The 16,223-nt window shown below is 39.9% G+C and overlaps 2 protein-coding genes across 5 annotated transcripts in view; one reads left to right on the forward strand and one right to left on the reverse strand.

Annotated features, from left to right (window-relative positions):
* The first annotated feature begins 449 nt into the window (after positions 1-449).
* Positions 450-9,459, forward strand: trim47 (tripartite motif containing 47). The gene is made up of 8 exons (XM_050040048.1): positions 450-686; positions 1,080-1,291; positions 3,935-3,980; positions 4,186-4,281; positions 4,382-4,606; positions 4,886-4,908; positions 5,024-5,145; positions 6,921-9,459. Exons 1-8 carry the CDS (start codon positions 504-506, stop codon positions 7,448-7,450), a joined length of 1,437 nt encoding a protein of 478 aa, XP_049896005.1. The 5' UTR covers positions 450-503; the 3' UTR covers positions 7,451-9,459.
* A 1,450-nt stretch (positions 9,460-10,909) lies between these two features.
* The window catches only part of LOC126387458 (tripartite motif-containing protein 3-like), a 39,600-nt gene continuing 34,286 nt past the window's right edge, over positions 10,910-16,223 (reverse strand). For 2 of the 4 annotated variants that reach the window (XM_050039985.1, XM_050039979.1), the window contains 3 exons: positions 15,849-15,919; positions 14,170-14,310; positions 10,910-13,932 (listed from right to left, as the gene is read on the reverse strand). In XM_050039985.1, coding sequence (XP_049895942.1) covers positions 13,780-13,932; positions 14,170-14,310; positions 15,849-15,919 — 365 coding nt within the window. In that variant the 3' untranslated portion in view covers positions 10,910-13,779. The remainder of the gene's footprint in view (positions 13,933-14,169; positions 14,311-15,848; positions 15,920-16,223) is intronic. The other 2 variants (XM_050039973.1, XM_050039989.1) reach the window with 2 other exon arrangements.

A 16,223-nucleotide genomic window follows, 5' to 3' on the forward strand; every position in this document is an offset into this window, starting at 1 on the left:
GGTTAAAAAAATCAGAATTACCCTTAGAGGCGGTTTGTCATACATGCATAGAAAAAGTTTGTAAAATATAATATTAATGAGAAAAGTTTATTTTTCTATGTATCGTTTTATTTAAGAAATAGATAAATAGTTATATTAAAATATATAAATTTAAAAAATTGGAAAGGGAGGTGGCTGGGAGGATTTTGAAGGATTTCAGATTCACTTTTGTGTCATCTGCTTTCTTAAAGTGGTCTATAAAGGGTTGCCAGATCTGGTAGAATTTGTTGTCACACCCTCTTTAGGATCATTTAATATTTTCCAAATGCAGGTCACAGAAACTTTTTTAATTTATTACCTGGTTAGGGAGGTAAATGAGGAGAGCGAGAGAGCGACAGAGACGAATCTGATTGGTTAAGACCGACGATGACGCACCACAAATGTGCCCTCTTCCCTCCCTCCCCTTCCTTCACTTCCTGCAGTGTGGCGCTGTGGCAGTGTTGTGCTGCTGTTGGCTTGTAAACATGGCTACTGCTGGAGCAGCTGGAGACGACCTGAGGAAAGAGCTCACATGTGCCATTTGTCTGGACTTCTTCAAGGACCCCGTCATACTGAAATGCGGCCATAATTTCTGTCGTTTCTGTATCTGCATGCACTGGGACGAAAATGGCGGAGACTATGGATACCAGTGCCCTCAATGCCGAACGGTAAGTTAATGCACGTTATATGGATTTTCCACCGTGGTTTCCCCCACGAAATATGTTTCGTACACTTGTGACAATATTACTAACAAGTTTTTAATGTCATAAGGGACTTCAGTGTGGATAGTTGACTGGTGGCCTTTGAAAAATAACGTTAGCTACGCAGTGAATTTTAGTGGCTACCGTTGCTATGATGGCAGGCTAACTGGCTTTAGCTAGCTAACGGTGAATTGTCAGCAGGTGAATAAGCTAACAATATTGACCCAATTGTGTATTTTCGCTATTAAAGAGATGCTTTAATGTAGAATAAATACATACACACTGTTAAAGTAATATTGGCATTAGCCTCGGTTACAATCATCTATCGGCGTCTTGCTCAGTTGCTTTCTTTGTGCTCAGGTGTTCAACAAGAGGACCTTCACTAAAAACTACCTGGTGCAGAACCTGGTGGCCAAACTGGACGACCTGGAGTGTCTGGGGTCCTGTCCCACCCCCTCTAAACCCGTTAAAGTAGATGGAAAGTGTGAGCAACATGGAGAAGAGCTGAAATTGTACTGCCAGACTGATAAAAGGCCCATCTGTGTGGTCTGCAGGGAATCTAGAGCACACAGGTTGGTCGTGTTCGCACCTTTTTTTTTATATAAAGAAATTATAGACGCACTCTGTTATGTTAGCTTTTTGTTTGCTCTGGAAAAGATATTCCTCTTTTGCCAATTCATCACTGTCACGTCTCTTTTAAGGTCATGATTGGTTGTAACTCATTATTAGTCACTGAGATTGCACAGGTCAGGTTGGCAGTGTAGACCTTGCCAGTGAAGTGAATCTGTACAAATGCTTGAGGCTTAATGCCCACGCTGAAGTGCCTGAACCATGATGTGCCACTTTTTAGCTGCAATTACATGCATCATAAACTACAGGTGTTGACAGCAACCAGACTTAACCTAAAACAATTTCTTTATGAGGTTTAAGTGTTGATCTGATGAAACTGGGACCGAAACATTGCCAGGTGTCTAAACATTTTGGCAAAGTGCCACTTAAATACATACAAGATGAGAAACCTGATTATTGAGACAAATGGGAAAAAAAAAAAAAAAAACCAGTTTGTATCAGCCAGCTTCTGGCAAAGCAATACTTTCCCCGTGTTGTGTCTTTGTCATGCTAATGCACACACTTAAACCTTAATGAGAGAGCTCAGTCTTTTTGTCCTTGTATGATAATCATTCTGGTGAAGAGACACCCAATTTTACCAGCTATGCACTAACCATTCTTTTTTTAATTTTATTTTTTGCTCCTTAAAACCATCCCAAGCATAATCTCTTCCATCCTATTAGAAATCCAAAATGGCAGGGTTTGCAGCTATTGATACACATTGGATTTTTAGAGGGTTGATTGTGCCGGTTTATCACGTTATAATGATACTACAAACTTTAATGTCAGTTACATCAGTGTGAGTGTTGTAGATTCAGGCAATGATGATACACTTGGGTAAGTTGAGCAGCAAAGCTGTTGGTACAGGAAGTACAAAATGTCAGAACAGTCACTGCTGTTTTTAAGGAAAAAAATGTCTGGGGGCATGGGTATACAGTGTAAGACGGTGTAAAGGAGGAGCAGTCAGACAAGGGCCGAGAGAGAATGCACCAAGAACAAAACAGTGACATGGATGTTTCAGGGTAGATGAAAAATTCCACTACAGTGAATTAACTAATAGACAGAATATTGTTGAACCATCCCCTCATCAAGCCATAGCTTAAACATGAACATAATCATTACGTAATGCAAAGTTGCTAGTTTAATCTTTTCTCTTGATCTGTTGACATTCATTTTGCAGCACTAACAACTCTGTCATTTTTACTCTAGTGGGGCTTGGTGTTGTTTGTCAGGTTAAGAAATTAATCCGCCATCCACTGTTATGTTAAATGTACAAATATACCTACTTGTTGCTAGTTTCCATCAGCCACCCCTTTAAAATTATGTTAACAATACAAAATGTACTTTGCAGCTTTGCTTATTTAAAAAACAGTCATTGTCATGTATTTTGTCTTTCTACATCATCTTTTTTTGTCCTTGATGTCATGTCCTTCACTTTCTGCAATGTACCAACTCTTATCTGTGTCTGCTGACCTCCAAACTTCAACAGTATATCACCACATTGTGCCTTCAATTTGTTGTACTCATACACCTTTTAAGGAGCGACAGTTTGACTGCATTGCCCTAATGGTCATGTAAAGTCAAACGGTTAACAGTACATGTAAAAAATTATGTTGACATTATTTTTGACTACAAAAGGTATGACTAAATGTACTTTCAGTTGGACTATGCTGTTGTAGTTTTGGCTTAAAGAGTTTAAAATCATCCTTGTCTTAAACAAACTTTGAGTAGGTGTACAGTGTAATCTAGCCATTTACTGCCATGTATATTAACAAGGGAAGAAATGCGTGACCAAAATGTTTTAACATGGAGTCAGCTTTTGTTGAAATTAATGTAATATACAACTCCAGTCCATTTTAATTTATGATAACAATGTATAAACCATTACCTGCTTTTTGCTATTTATCATCACATTTAGAAAATGTGTCCCAACCATAGATCAAAACTGTGGTGATACCTTCCAGAGCAGAGGACATTTGATATCACTGCACAAATTCATGTGGACAATACAAGAGCTTAAGCAAATGTCAGGGCTGGGGAGATTTTGTTAAGAGTAAATTAATTGCTAAGCAACAGTGAGCATGAAGTGTGTTTATATGGGCTCAAATGGAATACAAGATATTATGTAAGGTAAGAGCTCCTCATGCATGCACCCACAGTTTGTTTAAATTCATCTTGGGAATATTATTCCTGTAGTACCCTGTAGTGATTTTGACCACCGTTAGGGCTATAGAGCAAGGTTTTTACAAATGAGTCCCTGTCTTGCTCTTATTGGGGATTAGGACGCACGTGCATGTGCGATTGTGTGATTCACACCATTTTTGATTGGCAGTTAGTGGCAGTAAGATGCCAACAAAGGCAGTGATGAAAAAGACTGCCAGCAAACAAATACTTAAAATCTGCTTTTCTAGTTTTTTGTAACAAAGGAAATGCACTTGGCACTTTAGTTATTCCCTAAGGATACACACATTGTGGTTTGGCAAGCAACACTGCATGTAAACATCTGTTTGTTTACAAGAAAACTCCACAGGACACTTAAAGTGTTTTCTGGTGGTGTGAAAAATTATTCCCTAACTGCCTGGTCATTTGTTTTGTTGTTGCTCCAGACACCATGAGGTAGCACCAGTGCCAGAAGTTGTGAATGACATGAAGGTGAGTCTAAATGTATGAATTTGCTAGAGTGCTTTCTCTTCAGTGTGCTAGTCTTCTAATGTGTATTTGGCCAAGAGATAAGTGATTGTATGGCCTTTGCCACACGCTTTATTCACTCCGTGTAGAATATTTAAATCTGTGATCTTGTGAACATAATGTCCTGTTTTCCTGTGTTGATGTGCCTTGATGTACGTGTTTGTTACAGATGGAGTTGAAACTGAGGCTAATGGAGCTCAACTGGCAGAAGTCTCAGTGTGTAAAAGTTATAACAGCTGATGAACGCACCAGAAGTGAAGTGAGGGTATGTAATGGACCTTCTTGTAACACTGAACATACACAACATTGGCACTTGTCGTCGTTATCGTCAAATCTTTGATCCTCTGAACCTCGCTGCCCTCCAGTTGAAGAAACAGAGACTCAAGGAGAAGATTGAGGCGGACGTTGGCGCTTTGGTCCAGTTCTTGCTAGATGAGAGAGACTCCCTGCTTGAGAGCCTGGATGCTGAGGAGGTGGCCAACATGGCCGTCATAGACGAGAACTTGAAGGTCGTGGAGACAGAGGTGTCAGCTGTGGACAAAGCTATAGCTGATATCCACAGCCACATCAGTGGGAAATCTAGCTTTGAGGTCAGTATAATTTATCAGCCGTCTGAGTCACAGATGTGATTTAACTCTTAAGACAACATGCCTCTTCTAGAGTCTCGCAGTAGAGATTGATTTCTGTCACAGATGGACAGCTACTGTTGGTGTGTAATAAAAACGTGTTATGAAATGTATTATTATTTGAATTACTTGTCAACCGTGACTACCTTGCCACCGCTCACTGTACGTAAGCAAAACTATGAGATTGTTTGTATGAAGTTTGTTCAATAGTAATGTAAATATGCTCTTTTGTTCTCCTAACAGAGCCTTGCTGAGACATTCAATGAGTAAGTAGCTTACAGTTGTTTATTTGATATGAAACTATAAATATTCTACTAAAATTGACTTTTCAAAATGAACCTTTTGTATAATCGTTTTTAACCCAGTTTTTTTCTTCCACAGAGTCATCCACTGCAAGCCTTTCACATCTCTCGATGCGGTTAATTGTGCAACTGAATTTACAGACTTCTCAGGGCCCTTCCAGCTTATCATGTGGAAGAAGATGATGCACGTGCTGCATACCAGTGAGTTTACTTTACACACAGAGGCATGCACTAAACATGGTCAAAAGATTGCAGTGTGAAGTCGAGGACTGACAGAATTCACAAAAGTTATTTAATTGTATTTATCTTTATTTAATTTTTTGTTCTTTTGTGAGCTTAACAAATAAAACAGTTGCTGAAAGGTAAATTCTTCATCTGGATCCCAATGAAGAAGGGGTGAATCAACCAGACCATAATGTCGACCTTATTTAAAATCCTATTTATTATAAAGCATCGGTCAGACGCCAGATGGAAAGCTTTGCCCAGAAAGAAAAGCAGACACAGATCTTACAGCCAACACAAGGGAAATTTACAGCACCTGTCGCATAAATCATGTCATCGTTTTAAGTGGCAAACAAGCTTTAAGTAATAACACACTGTATGTGTTTTGGCTCCGCTCTATCTTGGTTCTTACGTAGGACTTTATTATCTTACTGGCCTTGCACAAGCCAGATAGAGTGCCTTCGACTCCCTTCATACATTCTTCATAAAGGAGAAATACAGGCATGGTGTAGTTACGCAAACTTGCAAAACCATGTATAGAAGATTTTAAAGTCTATATAGAGTTATTACAAAAATATGAAACCATGTTAATTAAGCAATATCACACGAGAGGGAGTGATGTACTGTGATATCGTCATGGCTGTGATTCGGTCATAGGCACGAGGCTGCAGGCCGAGCGCCGAAGACAATCACAGCCGTGACGATATCACAGTACAACATCACGAGCTCGAGTGTGATATTGCTTTTATAGAACAGTTCAACAGTTAAATAAGCAAGGCTGATTAAGAAAAGTTGAAAAATGAGGACAAAATAGATAATTTAAGCATTTTATTTGTCTTCTGCCAACAAAAATAGTTCCCTCAGGACTCCGCTGTCACCGTTGCTATGTAACGCAGACATGGTGCGCCAGGCACTTACTCTTTATACACATTTATCTGCACGTTTCCATTAATTGTGCAGCCGGTGAAATAAGTCTCTGGTGACTGCATGGTGGACTGTCGCTTCACAGGCACAGCCGACTCTGCCTTCTGATCTGACAGTATGTTGCTTTTCTCCAAGTCATTGAGCTCCGCTGATGAAACACTGACAAACCTGGATGTGTGCTCAGATGGATTCAGCTTCTCCTCTCCCTCATCTTCCTCTGATGACCATTCATAGTTCAATTCAAAACTTATTTTAGGAAATAAATCCATATTTTTGGCTGTTTGACAGTGGATGAATTAATTAGCCTACAACGCAACTGCTGACCTAACTGACACTAACCGTCAGTTTTGATTTGATTGTTGATTGTAATCAGCTGTGAGGCGGAGTGATACATACACAGTGAAATAACCGTGATGTTGTACTCCAATATCATCACGGTTTTACTGTCTCTCGACCAATCAGATTGCAGGGCCGGAACTAACTGTTGTATAAATGAGATTATCTGATATAATTGGGAAAAAATGTTCCTATTTTTGCCTGTGTTAAAGTCTATGTTTCTGCCCACATTCTATAATGCATGTTTTATATGTTTTTAAACCAATACTGCTTTCTGCTTTGTATCATTATTACTATATAAACAACCTATTGTTGGCTGGTCAGCCCTACGTGCACTGTAGCAATAACTGGTTCTTTTTGGTGTATGAATCTGTCAGATTTCTTGCTCTAAAACATCAAAATGGATTCCTTCTTTTTTTATCCACATGTACTGCCAACCTCAGCCCACGCTAAGAGCAAGGTCAGCTAATTTCTCTCTGTGTCTTTCTGTGCAGTGCCTCAGAACCTCACCTTAGACCCAGACACGGCTCACCCAAACCTGCTTATCTCAGACTTTGACACCAAAGTGGAGGAGGGCCGCGTTCGCAACCAGGAGCCAGACCTGCCGGCCCGTTTCACCCGTTTCTGCGGCGTCCTCGCCACAGCCCAGTACGCCAGCGGCCAGCACTACTGGGAGGTGGATGTGAAGGACAAAGGTGTGTGGTACCTGGGAGTCACCACCGAGTGCAGCAACAGGAAGGGCTTCGTCAGCCTCACTCCTTCCGCAGGATACTGGAGTCTGTGTCTGCAGGACCGGCTGTATGCCAACGGAGAGGATGGGCGCATCCCTGTCGCTGACTACTGGAACTCTCCTCGGGTCGGCGTGTACCTGGACTACGACAATGGCCGTCTTAGTTTCTATGACGCCGTCACAATGAAGAGATTGTACATGTTTGACACCTGCTTTGAAGAGCCGGTCTATCCTTTCTTTAGCCCAGGGAAGAATGATCCAGGCAGCAGGTTGCAGATATGCCACTATTACTGAGAGAGCTGTGAAAAGTGTTTAAATTTAGTTCTCTAAGGGTAAACTCGCGTATGCCGGTGTTTTCAGATTTGCTGCAGGCAAGGTTTTATCTCCCAGACCAGGCTGGAGTGACAGGGTGATGTTGAGCCTTTGAGCCATGTACTGTACGCATTTGAGCTGTTACTTGTTGGTCTTACTGGTGTTATAAGTCAAGAGTTACGCTGAATAAGAAATACCAGGTGTCTCGTCACACTTCGGTTGTACTGAAGAGCTTCATTTTTCCAATATTTTGAGGTTGAAATTTTGAAATTTGGTATCTTTCAACCTAGACACACACTGTAGGCTTTTACCCCTGACTACTGTGGCTGGGGGGTTTGGAGAGGTGCTTTGCTGTCTATATCACTGTGTCTGCTGGGATGCAGATGCCTCAGATGCTCTTGTTGATAAGAGCACACTCAGCTCTTATCCTATTAGCAACCACTATGCTATACTAATGTACATTAACTCATATTGGCTATGTTTTTGCCAGGCAGGGTCAGTGCTGTTGCCTTGTTGGGTAGAACTTGAAGGAAATATGACATTGTTATCACATTGATAGTTGTTGACAGTTAAGATTCCCTCATTAATTTCAGACTGAAAGACGGTCAGTTCAGTGCTGATAGTTATCAGAGATATTTGACTGAAATTGTCCACCTTGGGATCTCGGCTCCCAGACAATATAAGACTTCCAGGGTTGTGTGTTTTGTGGATGTTAACGTCAGTACAAATAATTTTATCATTAGCCTTTTAAAGTCGCCTTCATGTCTTCAATCTTTTTATTTTGAAAATTCTGTATGTTGTAAACATTTTTGGACTTACAAATTCCTCTGTATAGTGCTCTGAGTTGCATTTTGAAGCTTTTTTTGTCAGCAGTGATACTGAAGACATGACGTCGTGCCATTTTGCTTTGTTCCAAGTATTTTAAAAATCTGAAACATTTTATCAGTCTTCTTGAAAATGAGCAGGTATAAGACAAAGCAAACTGTTTTCAAATATTCAAACAGCAAATTATTGAGCTTTATAGCCATGTCCTCGAATATATTGTCACTAACCGAGTGAACCTGTAGACGTGCTTAACTTCAAAAGACTTCTAACAACAGCCAGGAGTCTGGTGGACTTGGCTAAAACTTAAACCCGGAATGCTGAATGAAAGTTTTGTTACATGTTCATGTTTTTTGTTTGCTTTTTTTCAAACTATTTGCAGCATTTCCTTAATTATATTCCTTTAAATGATCCTGCTTTAGATTATTAATTGCTAGCCTTTGAGTTGGTCCTGGAGCTGCAAATTAGTACTGACATTTTTAGGTCTGTTGTCCAACTCGGTCCAGTCAGTGTGATTTCTATTTTTCATAATTGGTGTTAAATGTGAAAATACATGTATCTGGACACTTATATATATTTTTCCTTCCTTCATAAACTTATGATTTAAACATGGTCTTATTTCAGATGATTATTTTATGGGTTTTTATTTGTATTTGTATTTGTGCAGTTTTCCACATTGTGGTGTTTGACCTACAAGTGGGATGTTTGCCATCTTACAGGGTCGTATAGTGACCTGTTTTTTTTTTTTTTCTTCTTCTTTTTTTTCAAATTGTCTTATTGAGGAGCATAGCAGAAGGAAACATTTGACAGTATGATCAGCGGTAATATTTAAGAATGGACATCGTTAAGCCAATCACAAGTTGCTCCTTTTTCAGTTTCTTGTCAGACGTCTGAGGTGTTCATGTGTTAACTGCAAAACTCTGTGCTCTTTAACTTTGATTATTTGCTGATAAATGTTTTGTCTAAGATGGTATACCTCATTTAACAACTAACCATACTTATCATCACTGAGTTTCATTCATGTATTTAGCTTAGCAGTGTTTGGGCTGTGTCTTGATAAGTGTGACAAGAAGTGGACCTTGGTAGTCCCTGTTTGTGGCCCTTTCACCTTTTATAAATGTGCTTAGTGTTTCTCAGACTTTACAGTGAGATTAAAAGAGGAAAAAGAATGGTTTTACTTTTTTAAAGCCTCACTTATCCACTTTATATACCCAATGGTATTACCTGTCTTTTCATGAGACAACCAGGCCTCAGATATGGGTGATATAGGTACATTAGAATGTATTACTGGCCTTTTAATTTAGTTTTAAAATCTAATTAGTTTGTCCACATTGGCTGTGCAAAATGAGTCAAATCTTGCTGATTTATTTATTTCTGGATGCTGTCTGCCAGTAATGTGAGATTTAACACTTTTAATTATGGGCATTCAACCTTTCTAAGAATCTCAACACTATCTTAAGGAAGACATTCAGTTTTTGCAGCATCAAAATATAGAACTCATTTAATCCTTTCCTTCTCCAGCTGAGATTGGTAGCTGCACTGGCTGATAGATGGTCAGATTTTTACACCTCAGTAACCAAGTTGTTGAACTTTGATCCGTGGAAGGGCTTTTATTGTTTACATCCTGAACTACATGACTGTTTGCAGTGACCAGTCTGCTGCCTGGAGTAATAGGCTTCTCAAGAGGGCTGTTGCTCTGCTTTTCCTATTCTGGTCCAACATTCTCATTTAACCTTCTGAGACAGTTTGGCGTTGCTGATTCAGTTTTCATACTGCCAGAACATTTAAGGAGGAGGTGAGAAAACAGAGTTCTCTCCTCCGCCTGCTCTGGTAATGACTCAGTAGTGACTTTTTTTTTTCCCCCTGTCTCTTTGCAGAGATGCGATTTTAATGAAGGTCCATATAAATAGTAGGCCATACAATGTGATGCAGTGGCATTAATATGAATGATATGTCCACCCATTATCGGCGCCTGGCTCTCTAGGGGACAACTTGGTATCCATGGCAACGACCGAGGAACAGAGGACACGGAGCAGTTCAGCATTATCACACGCACAAATTGTAATGGCTGCTTGTGTGACCTTATGTAACAGCTTCTGAACGTCAGTCTTTTATGACTCATTTGGGTTAAAGATAAAAGTCTCTAAAGATAGATGCTGGTTTTAACAGTTTTCCAGTGAAGATGCCAATATCTGATTAGTGCATTAATGTTCAATTGCTTTAAACTCAATATTAGTGTTAATTCTGAAAATTAGTAAACAAATCATGTCATGGGAGGAAGTCTATAATAAGACTTTATAAAGAAAATGAAGCAAACATGCACAATAAAAATGCCTTAAAAGGTCCAGTGTGTAATATTTAGGGGCATCTGTTAGCAAAAATGACATACAATATTCATAACTATGTTTTCATTAATTTATTATCTCCTGAAAATAAGAATTGTGTTTTTGTTGCCTTAGAATGAGCCGTTTATATCCATATACAGACAGGTCTTCTTCCACAGAGTCCACCATGTTGTGGTCTGTAGTTCTACAAACGCAGCACTTGGGAGAAATGTCAGTTCTGCGACCTCACCACTAGATGTCACTAAATCCCACACACTTGACCTTTAAGACCTAGACATCACATAGCTACTAACGATATAAGTTAAAATGTCCACTCATAGGCTAGTTTTTAGATTTAGCTCATATTTTGAATGACATGGCATAACAAGTGATTCAGTCAAGTTCCCATTCCTTTTGGTAGAGTGTGCACCCATGTAGGTTGAGTCCTCGTAGCGGCCCAGGTTGGACTTCAACCTGCAGTCCTTTGCTGTGTCTCATCCCCCTACTGTCATTCTCGAACTATCCCATGACGAAAAAGGCAAAAAACACAAACAATAATCTATAATAAGTGGTGCGAAGGCAGTGGTTAGCATTGTCGCCTCACAGCAAGAGGGTTCCTGGTTCGAACTCCAGGGTGGGAAGGTCTTCAGTGCTGTGTTTACATGTTCTCCCTGTGTCAGCGTGGGTTTTCTCCAGGTACTCCAGCTTCCTCCCACAGTCCAAAGAAATGCAGGTGAGGTTAATGGTGACTCTAAATTGGCCATAGGTGTGAATGGTTGTCTGTCTCTATGTGCCAGCCCTGCCACAGTCAGGTGACCTGTCCAGGATGTACCCCACCTCCCGCCCAGTGTCAGCTGGAATAGGCTACAGCCCCCCGTGACCCCCAACAGGATAAGCTATTACAGAAACTGAATGAACATTATTTTTCCAATTTCAAATAACCACTGGAGAGCAAGGGCCTTTAACAAAAAAAAAAAGAAAAGGCCTCTCAGGATGGGACTCCGACTACCTGATCCACTTCAGAAGGCAGCCGTATATTTAGACTCTTATCTCTGCAAGAAAAGATGTGGACATGCTGGTTTCTGATATGCCATAAAAGAAGCATATCAAAATGTTCACCTCATTAACACATATTGTACGAAAAAGCATAAAAAACTGAAGTTGTTCACACAGTAGTTCATAGTGTAATTCTTTAATATTTACAATCATACCTTTGCCTTGATTACATAAATGTAGTGATTACTTCTTGTTAGGCTGGCCTCTTGTAGGCTACACATGATGGTTGATGTACTGTTTCATTTATACAGTATGTGCTTCCTTTATTTCACACAGACATGGGTGGGACAGTGACGGTTACAGGTGAGAGACGGACAGAAAAACAAAACCATAGGAACACAGGGGTCTGATTAATGGAGGAGGACAGTCAACTAAATCTGTCATTACAGAGAGTTTTCCATACGATGGGAAATGCAGATGGAAACACAGAATGGATTACAGATGAATTATCAGGGAGAGATTGTAAAATACAGGTGGAAAACTTTCTGGTGTTAGCTGGTGATGTGTTCCTCGAGGAGCCACACGGAAAACCTTCAAAACACTGAACAACCAAGCGAATGAGTACAAATACTGGAAAAACCCCATGATAAAGGTGCTTGTCAGCTACAACAAGAATGTGATTGTAATATACAGTACACTTTCTGATTATGTTAAATGATAACTATACACAGAGGCATATATTACTCTCGCAAACTATATAACTCTTATAATATTTTTGTATTTTGTGCAGTGTTCAACAACAACTTACAACGATACGTTTTGGCAGAAGGAAAAGTTACTGTTTCAAACTGGAGGTGAGCAAAAGAGAAGACGGCTTTCAGTGCTACGAGTTACAAGGCCTATGTACGGAGATGTTTGGCAAAGAGGAGACAGTTCAAATGCACCAATTAGAAAAATAATTTGTAGAACAAATTATGTAGAAAAGAAAAGAAAAAATAAATTAAGTCCTTTGAAAAAAAAAAAAAAATACAGCAAATAATGTGTATACAACTTTGTTCCATTGATGTTTGCAAGTCATTCAGTTGGCTACTACTTGGCATGACCTTTCTACTGTATTAGTATATGCTCCAGTGTTGATTCATTAAGTGCTGTAATAAGTAGGCTATATAGTGAAATAACATGGACACCAAATCCATATGTACACCTTAATATGCATACCGTATGTACAACTACATTAGGTTGTAGATATGAATACTCAAAAGTGCAAGAAATAGTGGGGTCAGATATAAGAAGTTTTGGTTAATAGAAGATGCGTTCAAAAAAAACGTGTCGTTCTATTAACTGTTGTGCTTCTTGCTGCTTGTCTTTGGGTACCAAAACAAATAAAACGTGCATATAGGTCAACTCATCTCGTGACTCAAAAGAAAACAAAAATCTTTATCAATGTGCAGGGATCTTCTCGGAGTGGTAAGGTGCAAAACGAGAATAAGAAACAATTCCTTTTACACATTCCTGTCTGCGTGTGTTCTGCTGTGTTTGTACGGTTGAGAAAATTGAAGGCAGTGACGACAGGGTCATTTTTTGGAGCGTCATGCAACAGTGTTCAAGGAAAAGCCCTGAGCATCGTTATTTCGATCACGAAGCATCATCGGGAAACGGGGAGACAGGTTCTGCTTCTGTGTCTCGCTTTTGTTTGCTGGTCGCTGGAAGTGTTGCCCATCCGCATTGCCCCAAAAAATTGCAGTGTATCACCAACTTCGGACTGGCAGGCTGTCTACTGGTGAGGTCACACTTGTGAGAAATACAGCTGCAACGCCTTGTTCCACAAGATAATTTCCTGTTTATTTTTTTTTCCTTAAGGGATTTGGCTAAAACACTTAAGTTTAAGGTAGACCATGACTATGTAGATGTATCTAGTTATTCCTAAGTTGCTTGTTAGATTTAACTTCTTAACTTCTTTAATCACACTTGAACTTTGGTTGCTTTTCATGTCAACATATTTCTCAGATTTCTTTGTCTAAAGCTCTGAATATTAGATCTAAAGCATATACAATAAAAAGGAAATTCATTTGTGGAACATGTGGCCACTGTAAAGTGTGAAGGCCGGTTGCAGCTCTATGTCAACAAGCAGTATGTGACGTTAGCTTGTTTAAAAGCGGGGGTTGTGCACTACTGCAGGTATCTGTAAACCTTGAAGCAGTGGTTGCCGGAGTCGGCAACAGCCACATGTCCATCTGAGGTGAGGGCGAGGCCCTGGGGGCCGTACAGCGGGTCTGCTGACGTGTTGATGTACGATAAGAAGGAGCCTGTGCTGTCAAACACCTGGAATAAAAAAATATCCAAGGTTAGTTTTAAGTGTTCATGTTGCAACAGACTATTTAGCAGTAACAAAACACTCAAGACCTCTCTTTTTTTTTTAAATATAAAGTACATCCTTTTGCATAAATTTTCATGACTTAACTTTGACCATGTAATTTGCAGAAAAACAAAGCTATGTTAAAATATATTCAAATCTCAATGTTGTGAAGGCGACAGCAGACTGGACATAGCCTATCTCACCTGTATTCTGCTGTTTCCCCAGTCAGCTACAATGATGTTTCCATTGGCGTCCACAGCCACACCAGTGGGAGCATTAAACTGGCCATTGCCTTCACCATGAGAGCCAAATTTGAACAGGAACTCTCCATCTGCACTGTACACCTGCGACAGGAAGTCAATAAAACAAACACTTTGTCTAAGTCTCCTTGTACAATTTGATACATATTGTGGTGTCACTGATTCAGGAAGAACCAGTTCCCAACCACATAAAGCCTCGTTAATAAGATACAAATATCTCTTTGATAATAAATATGTTTATATTAGGTTAGAGGCAATCTGGAAATCCATCTGTAAAAAAATAAAAATTTCTTCCTTTGCAGAATCTGTCTTGAGAGATTGGGTTAGGGGTTATATGGGATTTCTATGAAATAAACCAATAACAAAATAAAGCCTGTGGGCATTAGGTTAATATTAGGCAAACAAAAACTATTGCACAAATAGCAGTATGAACTGCCTTGATGCAGGTAACCTTGTGGAAAGGTGTACTTTAATATTCCCTTCACCTGTGTTTCAGAATGCTCAAAATCACCCTCAACCAGACCAACAAAAGGCAGCAGAGAAGCCTCCAAAGGACCTAAAGACCAGGGGCCGTATTCACAAACATCCTGAGAGCACTCTCCTAACGTAGCCGAAAAACTTTTAGTAAGGAGTCCTAGCTTTGGAGTGATTCAGGAAAGTTCTCAGATCAACTCTAAGCAAGGAGGGGACAGACATTTTTAACTGAGTGAGGAGGTGTGGTTGACCCTGCTGCTTTTAACAGATGTGATTGGTTGTCAGAGACATGCCCTTTTGTGGGACTGCAAAGTGTGGACACCCAGTGGAAATGAAATGAACTGCTGACTGTGAACGTGTTGTCATTGTTAGTGTGATCACTCTGCTGATGGAAGGTTGAGACAGACCCAGGTCATCACTGCTGCACTGTTGCATTTTTCCAGTTTCTGAAACATCATCGTGATAATTTCATTTCCAGTGTCAATGCATTAGGTGGGAAATGACATCACTAATGACATCAACCACAAATATTATCTCCACATGATCTAGTCTGTAGCATTTCGTTTACTCTGTGTCATCCAGCGTTTGGAGAATAGTTCTCCTGCCTCTTTGTCTTTCTGCTCTGCTTAAACTCTTAAATTGCTTAAAAGTCCTCCCTGCTCCTAACAGTTTTCACCTTAGGAGCTCTTTTAAGGGTTAAGAGACTTTGTGAATAACTTTTATCTTTAGAAGGACCTGGTCTGAACTTTAAGGGGAAATTCTCAATCACAATTCTAAGAATTGTCTTAGAATTGCGTCACCAGGAGCGACTCTTAGCATTAGGAAGCTTTGTGAATACGGCCGCAGAGTTTCTGTCTGAATATAACTGCTAACATGAGGTCTGCATCAAGTGGAGGAAGGATCAGAATGATCCGGATATGCAATTCCCCACCTCTCTTAAGCCCTAACAAAGGGTGTCATCACACCCTGATTGGCCCAGAGGAGAAATGCGCCAAGCTGCTCTCCATCAGGAGTCATTCCTCCACACCCTGCGCAACAGGTGAGCTGAATAACCCTCTGATTAACTCAGGGGATTGTGACACTCAGCTGAATTGAATTGGGATAAGGGAAATGACAGCAAGTACTGAAGAATGAGGGAACAAACTTACCTTTACAGAGTGATTGTGAAAATCGGTCACAATAATTTCATTCTTGTTGTTCACTGCAACAAAGTGCGGGCCTGGATGAGGAGAGAGAGGGAGGTTATTGTGGGATTTGCTGTACTTTGAACAGAAACTGATTCCTGCAGTTGGCAGCATTATTCCCTTTGCTGTTAGTAGGCTATTTAAAGACAATTTTCAAGTAGTTGTGCCTAAAGATGCAATTACGAAACACAGCTTAATCAGATGGTTAGCTGCTCTGATTTGCCTGGAGTAGCTTGATGGCATTCTTTTCATGCATTAGGTGCGTCGACTTGAGTCACACAATTGTTTCTGTTTTTTCAGAATGTCAATACTAGTCAAACTCTAATTGGAATTATATAG

The sequence above is a fragment of the Epinephelus moara genome, chromosome 3, assembly GCF_006386435.1.
Source record: "Epinephelus moara isolate mb chromosome 3, YSFRI_EMoa_1.0, whole genome shotgun sequence".
NCBI classification, from domain to species: domain Eukaryota; kingdom Metazoa; phylum Chordata; class Actinopteri; order Perciformes; family Serranidae; genus Epinephelus; species Epinephelus moara.

What these genes read in the sequence shown, in the direction of transcription:
- trim47 (XM_050040048.1), top strand. Translation starts at nt 504, where the DNA reads ATGGCTACTGCTGGAGCAGCTGGAGACGACCTGAGGAAAGAGCTCACA. An exon ending in GCACCAGAAGTGAAGTGAGG is followed by an intron (nt 4,282 to 4,381) that starts GTATGTAATGGA and finishes GCTGCCCTCCAG; the next exon opens with TTGAAGAAACAGAGACTCAA. An exon ending in GTGGGAAATCTAGCTTTGAG is followed by an intron (nt 4,607 to 4,885) that starts GTCAGTATAATT and finishes TTCTCCTAACAG; the next exon opens with AGCCTTGCTGAGACATTCAA.